General features: G+C 39.1%; 1 protein-coding gene across 1 annotated transcript; it reads left to right on the top strand.

The window, feature by feature from the left end:
- The first annotated feature begins 10,889 nt into the window (after window positions 1-10,889).
- On the top strand, window positions 10,890-12,442 carry LOC131158260 (caffeoylshikimate esterase). Its single transcript, XM_058113000.1, has one exon. The coding sequence runs from the start codon at window positions 11,254-11,256 to the stop codon at window positions 12,241-12,243; it is 990 nt and encodes a 329-aa protein (XP_057968983.1). The 5' UTR covers window positions 10,890-11,253; the 3' UTR covers window positions 12,244-12,442.
- The last annotated feature ends 222 nt before the right edge of the window (window positions 12,443-12,664 follow it).

The following is a 12,664-nucleotide window of genomic DNA, read 5'->3' as shown; positions in this document are numbered from 1 at the left end:
CGAGAAAGACCTTAGGTCACTAAAAAAATGCACAAAATAGTCCTCATAATCACATATAATATCAAGGGAATAAATTGAAGTGTAAATGGACTTAATAGGAAAAACTGTGAGAGGTCGGGTGCCTGAACCCTTGGTGTTCAAAACACCTCAGGCGACTGAACCATAGACAAGTCAACATGTTGACTTGGATTCGAGTGGTCGAATATAATTAACCACACTGTCCACGGGTGACCGAACAGCTAAAGTGACCGTTCTCACCAACTCAGCCAACCAAACTTTACATTCAAAATGGCCCTGGGCGACCGAACACTTGAGTTTGGTCAACCGAATGATAGTCCAAGCGACCAAAATGCGGACAGAATGATTTTCGCTTTGGCTCGGCCAACTGAACCTAGACTTAGGCACTCGAACGTTCAAAAGCTGCTTTTTTAACTAAGTCTATTCGGGCAACCGAACGAAGGTTCAACCACTCGAAAACTCTCGGGTTGCTTTTTTTTTCCGAGGTTAAATGTTTAAACAGGGTTAAAATTTCTAAATTATTTTTAAACAATTCTAATAATACCCTACATGTCCTAAACGGTCATAATTTGCCCAACTTCTATATATAAGGCCTCATTTGTGTGGATTAGTAAGAAATTAAGAAAATCATTAATGCAAAATCCTCTCAAACTCAAAATCCTATTTTGCCTATAATACTTCCAACTACTCTCATACCTTCATTCCTTTTATCAATCTTAGCTTTGTGAGAGTTCTTATTTATGCTATTGCTTAGTATAGATTGCTTAATACTCCCATTACTCTTGTTTGATTGATTGATTTATTTTGGGGAGTTAAACAAAGTTTATCTCACATATTTAAGTTTAATAAATCTTGTGTTGGGATAAATGTAGTAGCTTGAGGATCTTTTCATTGTCATTGCAAGATTCTTATAACTATATTTTTGGTGTGCAAATATTTTTTACAAGCTATATTATCTTTCAAACTACTCTTGAGCCTATTTCATTGAAGAAAATATTTTTTGAGTTGATTTGAATATTGTTGTAGCATCTTTGAAACCCTAATTTATTATTGAGATTTGAATATCTTGTTTCAAAGAAATAGCTTCTTTATACACTCTTGAGCATACTTGTGATTACATCTTGTTGAGTGTTGCTTGCACAAAAATCACATCACAGAGCTTACATTACCTATATTGTTGATGTGTGGTTGATTGATTACATGTGGTACATATCTGCTTAATTGAGAAGCACAATCACTGTACCCTATTTGCATTGTGAAAATACTATTGTATTCTAAGCGTGGCCTGAGGGGGCGGAAATCCAACCCGGTAAGGATTGTATGAGGTTGAGGTCAGCCCTGTGCTAATTGACCTAGTTGTTTAGGTGCCGCTCCACCCATTAAGTGAGCTTATAGTGTAATCCTTGTGTGAGTGTGCCAAGGTGGGGACATAGGCAAGATTGGCCAAACCCCGATATCATATTCAGTGTCACTTTTACACTTCCTGCATTGTATTCTGCTTTGTGCTTGATTTAGTTTCCTTACTAAATATACTGCATATCTGATTGACACTACATTGTATCTAGTTGAGAAATATTGAAATTGTGGTGCATGTACTGAAAATTGTTTAATATATCGTATCTACAATTTCATATATACTTGGACTAATCCTAGGTTACTGTTACTAGATTAGTTTAACTTAGGAGGAAATTTTTTAAATCTTCAATTCACCCCCCCCCTTTGGGATTGCACCAAAGCTAACAAGGGAGAATTTGAACTATGAGTTCGGTTGACTAGACTTGAGGCAATTCTTAAACTTCGTGGTTCGGTCAACCATAGTTAGTTCGGTTGACCGAACTTTATGAACTTCGGTCGACTAAGTTCTTTTGAACTTGGAGGTTCGGTCGACCATGGCATTCAAACTTTCCGCAAGGCGGTTCGGTCGACCAGGGCATTGCTTTACATTTACGGTCGGTCGACCGAAGGATCAACATGTTGACTCGGTTGAGGTTGGGTCGACTAAAGGTCCCTGTGTATAAGCGTTTGGTCAACCGAACATGCCAATTTGGGCATTTCGGTCCTTTTCTTCTTATAAGATTGTCCCTATTCATATGACGATTAATTTTAAGGTAATAGGGGTCATTTGTATGCAATGTAGAGGGTCCTAAGGTTAGACTAAGTTCTTTGAGTTTAAAACCCTATCATGCATGTCGTGCAAATATCACAATCCATTATTACAAACCTGAAATCTAAAATGCAATTACAATGAAAAACAAAGAAGTCTTCAGTCTTCATGCTCTTCACTGAATGAAGTACGCCAGGTGAATGTATATAATCTGTCTTGGCCTCTGAGCTCCCTATCCCTTATATGTGATCTCAATCATAGACCTATATACATGCTAAATACACACATAAGATCACAATGTTTCATCAGCATCAAAACATAGATCGGACTCACAGAGTCAACATAGTCATATGTAAGTCGTGAATAAAAAAATGGAGATACCTACATTCATAATACCTATGAGATTGCCAGTTAATATCAATGGTGAATTGGGATTTATTTTATGAGAAGTGGAGATGGTTAAGGTTGAGGAAGAGTTTCGTTTTGCATTAGTGATAAAATTTTTGAGAAATCAGTCATCTATTGATAAAATTCGGTTATCGATTGTGAAAACATAGGGCTTGACGGAAATTCCAACTATTAGTGTTATGGATGATTACCATGTGTTCATACACATTAAAAATGAACGTGATTTTGTGCATGGGTAGGAAAGGGAAGGTAGAACTATGGAAGGCAATTCATTTTTGCTATTTAAGTGGACGAAGGATTTTGATGTCAAAAAAAAAATCTCCATTGGCTCCTCAATGGATTTTCTTACATGGGTTACCAATGCATCTTTACCGAGCGGATTTTCTTCAAATTATAGCAACTCATTTTGGTCATTATCTTGGAACCGATAATGCAACAATTAACCATACGAGAGCCTCGAGGGCATGTATTTGCGTACAAGTCGACCTAACGATGAAGCTGGTTAAGGGATTTCCTCTTGTTTTATCTCTGAAATAATGTATTTGGCAAGAAGCCAAATATGAAAAGATGGATTTTTTCTGCTTTAAATGTTGCCGGCAAGGACATACCTCGATTGTTTGCAGGGTAAGAGAGAAACGAAGGAATGATGGAAAATATAAAGAAAAAAAGATATGGAAACCAAAGACGAATGACAGTGTAATGGAAACCAGTACTGATGTGGATAAAGGGGCAAAGAGGGTGGAGCAGGAAGCAGGACCCAATAATGCGCTGATGATGAAGACGACCAAGGATAGGTGCCCTGTATTACCAAAAATTCCTGCAACTCAAGAAAAGGAATATTATGCAATTCAAAAATCTGATGTGCCGCAAAGAGGCTTGGAAAATAATATGAATGAAGGTTCAACAGAAAGTGACGAAGATGAGTGTGAGGAAGGTGGGTGTGATGATGATGTTCGAGTTTCATTTGGTGAACCTATGTCTAAAGAGAAAATGGATCATGTGGACAGTATTAAACAGACTAAAGGTGGGAACCATGGTTTGCATCAGGGGGAATTTGCTTGGGTTATTTTTCCGAGAGGGGGGAAAGTGTAATTTCAGTGTTGAAGGGCAAAGAAAAAATGTATAAGTCAGATATAGGGCAGGGATGGACTTCCGAAAACACCAAAACCGGTAAGGAAAAATCTGTGAGGAAATCTCAAAGGGTTCACATCCGACCGCATGAATTAAATTTATGACTGATACAATTTTGTTTTGAAATATTAGAGGATTGGGCAGGTCTAGAGACAAGTTAAAGAAGCTGATCAATAAGTTTAATGTTGGTTTGTTTGTTATTTCAGAACCTTTCGCGGCTGAGGAGCGGATGATAATGCTGGGTAATTTTTTGAATTATCACCATTTTATATCTAATGAAAATCAGGACGGTAAGTTGTGGATATTTTGGAAAGATATGAATGCTTTTGAGGTGATTTCAATCACGACTCAGATGATCTTTGGGTGGTTCTTCAAGAACGGCCAAAGGATTTTGGTGAGTTTTGTCTATGCCAAATGTTTTTATGTTGAAAGAAGGGAATTATGGTGGCAACTGGAGGAGTGCCATTCAGATTTCCATTGGTTGGTCCTAGATGATTTTAATGTTATTCGAACAAATGTGGAAAGAATTGGTGGAAATCCAAGACCACTCTTACCTATGATGGAGTTTAATGATTGTTTACATCATTGTAGTCTCTTTGATTTATCAAACACAGACCCTCGTATGTCATGGTACAATGGCCATGAAGGGGTGGCTTGTAGTTGGTCTAAGCTTGATCGAGTTCTTATTAATAATGCTTTTTCCAACTTGTATGGTTCGATTAAATTCAAATATTTGAGGGGGAAGTCCTTAGATCATAGTCCTAAGGTGGTTTATACCAATATGCCATTCTCTTTATATGGCCCTACCCCTTTTCGGTTTTTTAATATGTGGAGTTCGCATGATTTGTTTTTGTCGGGCGTTAAAGATACCTAGAATTGGAACAACTTGGCCTTGGGTCTTTTGAAACTTGCTAGTTGTCTTAAAAGAACGAAAGTTGCTTTACATGCATGGAATACAAATATCTTTGGGAGAGTGGGAGAAAACCTACAAGCTCTCGAGGAAAGGATGGAATCTCTAGAAAATCAATAGTAATTAGGTTTTTCTAAGGAGGTCAAAGCCGATTACTTGACTACTAAGTTGGAGATTTAGGTGTGGGAGAATAAGGAAGCATCTCACCTAAGACAAATTGCAAAAAAAAAAAAAAAATGGTTGATTAAGAGGGATCAAAACTCTAAATTCTTCCATTCAGTTATCAATCAGAGGCGGAATAAGGGTCAGATAGACCGTATGCTTCTGAATGACGAGAGGATATTGGATGGTGCGGAAGGAATTCATAATGAAGCAGTTGCTTTTTTCAAAATTTTCTCTCAGAGGCTTCGGTGTTTGAACCTTGTGATCTTTCTAAGTTAATTCAAAGGCAGATTTGAGATGCTGATAATAATTTTCTCTGTGCCAATCCGACGGAAGAAGAAGTTAAAAGAGCAGTGTTCTCTATTTCCAAAGTAAGCAGTCCGAGACTAGATGAGTTTGGCTCTGAATTTTATATTTCTTGCTAGGGCATTGTTAAAAAAGATGTCTTAGATGCAGCAAAGAATTTTTTTTAGGGTACTCCTCTTTCCAAGTTCTTTTCCTCTTTGTTTATTGTTTTAATTCCAAAGGTGGACAACCTTTCTAGCTTTGATAAATTCCAGCCTATTAGTTTGTGCTTCGTGGCTTACAAAATTTTTTTCAAGATAATTATTTTTAGGCTAATTGAAATTGTTGATAAATTGGTCTTGCATGAGCAAGGTGTTTTTATTCTCGGGCATATTATTTTTGAGAATATTACGTTTGCACAAGAACTTGTTCATTCTTTGCACAAAAAAATGGCTGGCGACAATATGATGGTAAAAATGGACATGGCTAAGGCTTATGATAGAGTGTGTTGACCTTATTGGTCACGCCTGATTTTGATTATGACAAATACTCATTGTATCTAATGAGTGTTTGAGTTTTTGTGCAGAAACTATGACTGATAAGATCAAGATGTGCACAAAGCAAGTAAAACCCGAAGACCAAAGTTTATTCCATATTGTAATATATTTAAATTGGTCTGTAATAGTAAGTAGGCATTTGGTTTGTAATAAGCTCACACACACATCACATGTATGATTTACTAACGTAGCCTCAAACAAACCATGAATGAGAAAATGACCATAGAAAGACCTTAGGGTTTTCCCTTCAGTCGACCGACACTAGACTTTTTTGGTGTCTTTAAATTGGACCTCAAGTTATCCTAGGACACACACATTTACATATATGTTTGTTAGGCACTTGAATAGAGCTTGTTTGTTTCAAAACGAGACCGAAATGCACACATGGTACACTTTCGGTCGACCAGAAAAGTCAGTTCATTTTGGCCTGGTTGACCAAAACCTCCCTAGGTCAAAGTTTGACCATCTGGTCAACCGAACTAGGTAGTTCAAAAAGCCCTCGTCGACTGAAACCTCCCTGGGTCAAAGTTTGACCACTTGGTCGACCGAACCAGGCAGTTCAAAAGGCCCTGGTCGACCGAAACTCCCTGGGGTCAAAAGTTTAATCATCTGGTCAACTGACCCTTTTTGTACTCCAACTACCTGGTCGACCGAAGGGTCCTCGGGAGAATTCCTAGCATTCTAGTCGACCGAACTAGTCAGTTCAAAATGGCCTGGTCGACCGAAACTCGAAAAATTGGGAAATCGCCCTCTCCTAGTCGACCGAGCCCTTAGTTCAATATTTCCCTGGTCGACCAAACCATATGAGACTTGGTCGACCGAACTTGTTCTGGTCGACCGGACCTCTCGGGTTGCCCTGATTTTTTACCGCAGTTAATATTTTTTAAATAAGGTTAAAATGCTTTAAACATCATTAAAGTTTCCTAAGAATACCCAATAGGTCCCTAACGGTCATATTTTCTCCCATGCCTATATATATGAGATTATTTGAGAAAATTAGCGGAAAAATTAGCCACTTTGATTAGGGAAGAATTCTTTGAAAAATAAAAACCCTATACTACTCATTTTCTTACTCAAATCACTCAAACTTACCTTCTATTATCTCCTACATCATTTGTAAGTGGATTGAGTTTGTGTTTGGGAAGGTTTGCTCTTCATATTTTATTTGTTAGACATAATTTTATTTGAGAGTAAAACCTAAGGATTCTTAGGGGACTTTGTTGATAAGTCTACCCTAAGAAGACTTTGTTGGATCTTCCAAACTTGCACCTTCATTGCAATATCCTAAAAAGATCTTATAGTATTTTGTTTGCAAAATCTTTTCAAAATCATTTTCAAATATCTAGTGTGTTTTATATTAATAAATATATCTGAAGAGATATTTGTTTATGAGATAGTGGTCTTTGTTGCAATATTCTTTCACTCATATATTATTTGCTGAATACAAAGATTACGCGTCTTTTGCAAACCGAGCATATACTTCATTTGATACTCATGTGTTTGAAATATCCTACTGATTGAAATACTTGAGACTAGACATCTTTGTGTTAACTTATTTATTAAACATATCTTGTGATACAAAGACTGTTTGTTTGTCATTCTCACGTACGCATTACACTGATAGAAAATACCTTTAAGAGTTGAACCATTTAGACCACATTGAGCTTACATATTATTTCATATTGTGGTGTATGTGATTGAACATAACTGGGTATAAATCTACTTTACTTGAAAGCACAATCATTACACCGTTTGTTTTATTGAGCAAACCTGTTGTATTCCAAGCATGAGCTTGAAGAGAGAGATTAGCCCTGGAATAGTCCCGGATTGGCTTAGACTTGGTTAGGAAAGTTAGGTGCGTCGTCCTGTTAAGGCGTGTAGGTTGAGGTCAGCCCCGCTAATTAACCTGGTTAAAGTTGAGGTCAGCCCTGTGTTAATTTGACCTGGTTGTAAACGATGCCGCTCCACCCTTAAGTGAGTTATAAGTGGAATCCTCTGGCTTGCGAGCTAGAGGCGGGGACGTAGGCACAGTTGGCCGAACCCCGATAACATATTGTGTGTCTGTTTATATTTCTGCAGTTTATACCTACCACACATGTATGTTATGGGTGAATCACGTGTATGATTTAATTTCCACATTATACTTATCTACGCATTTGGAAATTGTATAGACTGATCCTAGGTTGTGTATATACTGTTGTTGGATAAATTAACCTAGGTAAAAAAGTTTTAAATTCCAATTCACCCCCCCCCCCTCTTGGGAATACACCAATTCTAACAGAGTGAATTGAAATTTTCTTTTGGAGGTTCTTAAGGCTTTTGGCTTCTCTGAGAGGTTTTTCAAGCTTATTAAAAATTGTGTGGAGTCCTCGTGATTTTCTATTATGATGAATGGAACTTTTAAAGGATTTTTTCAATTGACTAGAGGCTTAAGGCAAGGGGATCCACTTTCTCATTATTTATTCATCATAATGGAGGAGGTTTTGACAAGGTTGCTTAGGAACAACTATGAGACAGGTCGTATTGGACAATTTAATCATCCGATTGAGGCCCTTTTGGTTTCGTATTTGCTTTATGCGGATGATATTCTTATTTTTTCAAATTGTGGGAAAAGGTCTATTAGAAACTTGGTTTACACTCTGGAGATGTATAAGAAGTGGTCGGGTCAAAAGACAAAGTCTGCGTTATTCCTTTTGAAATACATTACTCCTGCTCGGAAACATGGGTTTTTGAGAATCACGGGTTTCATGAAAGGTAAATTCCCAATTACGTATTTGGGTGCGCCTTTGGTTTCTAGAAAATTATCTTCCAAGATCTTGGAGTCTCTTGTGGAGAATATTAGGAAGAAAATTGTAGGGTGGAAATTTAAGTTGCTCTCTCAAGGTGGAAGATTGATTTTATTAAGACACGTGTTGTCTAGCATGTCGATTCATTTAATGTCGATTATTAATGTTTCGCATGTCACATTTTCTCGCATCAACTCTCTTCTTGCTATTTTTTTTTTTTTTTTTTTTTGGAGAGGTGAAAGGTAAAAGGAAGATTCATTGACACTTTTTGGAGAAAATTTGTAAACCTACCTCGGAAGGGGGTATGGGTGCGAGAGATCTTAAAGAAGTCCAAAAATCGCTTCTCATGAAACTTGCCTTCAAACTGCTCACTTCTAACTATGGTCAGGTTTTTTTCAGGGCTAAATATTGCAAAAATGATCATTTATTAATGAAGAAAGGGAGACCAAATGACTCTTAGTTTTGGAAATCAGTGATGGCCACCATTCCAGAAATTATGGATAATGTTAAAATTTTGATGAGAGGTGGGAACTCTTCTTTTTGGTTCGATAGATGACTTACATCAGGCCCGTTAGCTGTGCGCACCAAGGATATTTCGAACAAGAAGCTGTGTATTAAGGATTGCTAACTGAATAACAATTGGAACTCTGATTTATTAAGGGAATTGGTTGGGGCCGACAGAACAATGGAAATCTTGCATAATGTGTTAGCTGATAAAAGTGGTCAAGATATATTCATTTGGAAGCCTGCCCTTGACGGAAATTTCTCTACAAAAATTGCATGGGAGGCAGTAAGGAGCAGAAGTGATAATTTTGAGTGGAATGACTGGTTTTGGCATTCTCTATTGCTTAGAATAATCTCAATGTGTTTATGAAAAACCTGGTTTAGATGCTTGGCAGTAGATGATAGAATTCAGGGCAAAGGAATATCGACAACTTCGGTTTGTGATTGCTGCGTGCAAAGAAGTCAGGAAAACATTGATCACATTCTTTCTTCAGGCGAGGTGGCTTCAGAGGTTTGGTGTTGGGCTAGTGTGGTGTTGGGGATTCCTTTCCAACGGTTCCTTCTCTAGAAACACAGAATTGCAAACTGGTTCCACTATCCTCGAAAATCATCTATTTAAGGTATTTTAATCGGTCTGATTCCGTGTTTGATTACGTGGTGCCTCTGGAATCGAAGATGCAAAACGAGAATGGAAGGAATTTATCAAAGTGCGGATCAGATGTGAAGAAGTGTTTGATACTGGGTTAGTTCTGTAGTTGAGAGCTCTAATTCTTTTCGAAAATTGAAGATATCGGACATTACGATTTTGAAAAAGTTTCAAATTCAGCATCAGGGAGTTTGCGCTAGGTCTGGAAAAATAATTTTGTGGGTTAAACCCCCAATAGGGTGGATAAAACTTAATTGTGATAGGAGCTGTAGGGGCAATTCGAGTACTTCAGGAGGTGGAGGAATTATTTAGGACTATCATGGTATGGTGAAAGCGATTTTTTCAAGCTATTTTGGCAATGATACGAACAATAATGTGGAATTAAAAGTAATTCTAAAAGGAATTCATTTATGCAAACGACTTCATTATTTTAATGTGATTATTAAAAGTAACTCGCAAATTGTTGTTGATTGGTTTTAGAAAGGTAAATATACTTTATGGTATCTTTGGGATTTTTGGGAAGATCTCGTGGCGAAGCTAGAAGGTGTGAACTCCATGGTAATCCATCAATATATGGAAAACAATAATGCTGCTGATTTTCTCGTTAGAAAAGGAGAAATGGGAAACGATGTCATTTACGAAGAATAACATCTTTTACTACATTTTCTGAAAGGTATCTTTTGCATGGATAGGTTGGATCTCACTATCTTTCGTCATTAGTTCATCCTCTTGGTTTGGTTAGTTTAAATTTTTTTATTTTAGTTTATGTTATTATTTTTGTTTTTGATAAGCATGTTTGGATTTGTAGTATTATTTTGGTTAATTATTGGTATTATTTTTGGGAGACCTTTAATTTTTATCTGTAATCTCTCAATACTTATCTTGTAATCAGGATATTCTTCCGTTAAAAGTGAGGGTATATCAATAAATAATTAGAGGTGCCGTCATCCTTTAAAAAAAAATAATAATAATTTGAGTTTATGCTCATATATATGTTGAATCATAATTTATATTTATATTTATTTTATTTTCAGTCTAATCAATTTATCACACGTGAACTCAATTCAAATCAAAAGCCTGAAGTCGATTTCTAACATGGCCTTGGAAATTCAACCAGGGCCGATTGGGCTCCGTGGCAGCTTATTGGATCCTGAAAGGGGGTTGCTGCTCTATAGTTCATAAAAAAGATCTGGCCCAAACTCTCGATAACTGACTCCTACTCGCTTGAAATTGGGCTTGACCATGGATCTAGCCCAGGCCCAGCCCATCCAAAGTTTCAACCCTATCGACAAGCCTGAAACCGAAATCCAATCGGCATAAGCAGAATAAAAAAAAAAACAGAATCACATGCGCTCAAGCGCAGCGCGTCAAAGTATCCTTTTTAATCTCATTGGCAAGCAATAGTTAAAAGTCAACAGGGGAGCACAAAATCTTCATCCTCCTCCAGCCACATCTCGGTTGCAGTCCAAGCTCACCAGAGCCCGCTCGCATTCGATCTAGTGGAATACTATATTTCCAAATACACCTTAGTGGTGGGCCCCACAAACGGTCAGCCCAGCCCAGCTCACCAACCCCCACCAGCCCAATACCAAAACCACCACGGAGTACACGGAGTAGGTGAATACCACTTTCTCTCTCCTCAAGAACCACACTCTTTCTCTCTCTACAAAGCCACCCCTCTAAACCCCACGGCACCCCCCACCCACCCCCAGACAGGAACACGCTCGCTAACGGCAAGCACAATGCCGCCGGAACCGTCAGAGACCAATCCTGAAGCGCCACCGCCCAACTTCTGGGGCCACGCACCGGAGGAGGAGTACTACACCTCCCAAGGCGTGCGCAACACCAAATCCTACTTCCAAACCCCCACCGGCGCCGGCAAACTCTTCACGCAGTCTTTCCTGCCGTTGGATCTCCCGGTCAAGGCCACGGTCTTCATGTCCCACGGCTACGGATCCGACACCGGCTGGCTCTTCCAGAAGATCTGCATCAACTTCGCCACCTGGGGCTACGCCGTCTTCGCCGCGGATCTCCTTGGCCACGGCCGATCCGACGGCATCCGCTGCTACCTCGGCGATATGGAGGGCGTCGCCGCCGCGTCCTTGTCGTTCTTCAAGAGCGTGCGCACCAGCGAATCCTACCGCCACCTCCCGGCCTTCCTCTTCGGGGAGTCAATGGGTGGGGCCGCCACCATGCTCATGTATTTCCAATCGGAGCCCGAAACGTGGACGGGCCTGATCTTCTCGGCCCCACTGTTCGTCATGCCGGAAAACATGAAGCCGTCGAAGGCGCGTCTGTTCTTGTATGGACTCCTCTTCGGGATGGCCGACACGTGGGCGGCGATGCCCGATAACAAGATGGTTGGAAAAGCGATCAAGGACCCCGAGAAGCTGAAGATCATAGCCTCAAACCCGAGGAGATATACGGGCCCACCCAGAGTGGGGACCATGAGGGAACTGGCTCGGGTGTGCGAGTACATACAGAATAATTTCTCGAGGGTAACGGCGCCGTTTTTTACGCTGCACGGGACGGCGGACGGAGTCACGTGCCCCACGTCGACCTCCCTGTTGTACGAGAAGGCATCCAGTGTGGACAAGTCCATGAAGCTGTATGATGGAATGTACCATTCTTTGGTGCAAGGGGAGCCTGATGAGAATGCTAATGTCGTGTTGAAGGACATGAGGGAATGGATTGATGAGAGGGTGGAGAGGTATGGGCCTAAAGGCACTTGATTATTTTCTATTTATGGGTCGGGTTAGGGTTTGGGCGGCCCGGGTCGGGTTGGGCCGTCTCGTGATTGGTATTGAATTTTATGGTAAAAAGAAAATTGAATACAATGTAATAAATGATGAGCTTAATTCTCTTCAAGAGGTTAAAATTTGTATTCACAAGGGAGGTGTATGATATCATAAAAATTGCGTCAATTTGCAATCTTGATTTGTTGTCTTCGTAATACAGAATGAATTTACACAATAATTCATCCATTTTTCACCTTTTTTTTTACTTCTTGAATAATGGAGGAGTTGGACAAAGTTGATAGGGACATTCTATATTGTTATTTAATAAAGTGTATACAGTAATGATTTTATATTTAATGGGTCAAAGTAGATGGATTTACATAAAATGCTTCACACTTTCATTGATGTAAAGATA

Source organism: Malania oleifera, chromosome 6 (assembly GCF_029873635.1).
Source record: "Malania oleifera isolate guangnan ecotype guangnan chromosome 6, ASM2987363v1, whole genome shotgun sequence".
NCBI classification, from domain to species: Eukaryota; Viridiplantae; Streptophyta; class Magnoliopsida; order Santalales; family Ximeniaceae; genus Malania; species Malania oleifera.
The sequence above is the reverse complement of the archived record's forward strand: the minus strand, read 5'-3'. Positions and strand labels throughout refer to the sequence as shown.

Excerpts from the sequence above, each read along its gene's own strand:
- LOC131158260 (XM_058113000.1), top strand. The coding sequence starts at position 11,254 with ATGCCGCCGGAACCGTCAGAGACCAATCCTGAAGCGCCACCGCCCAAC.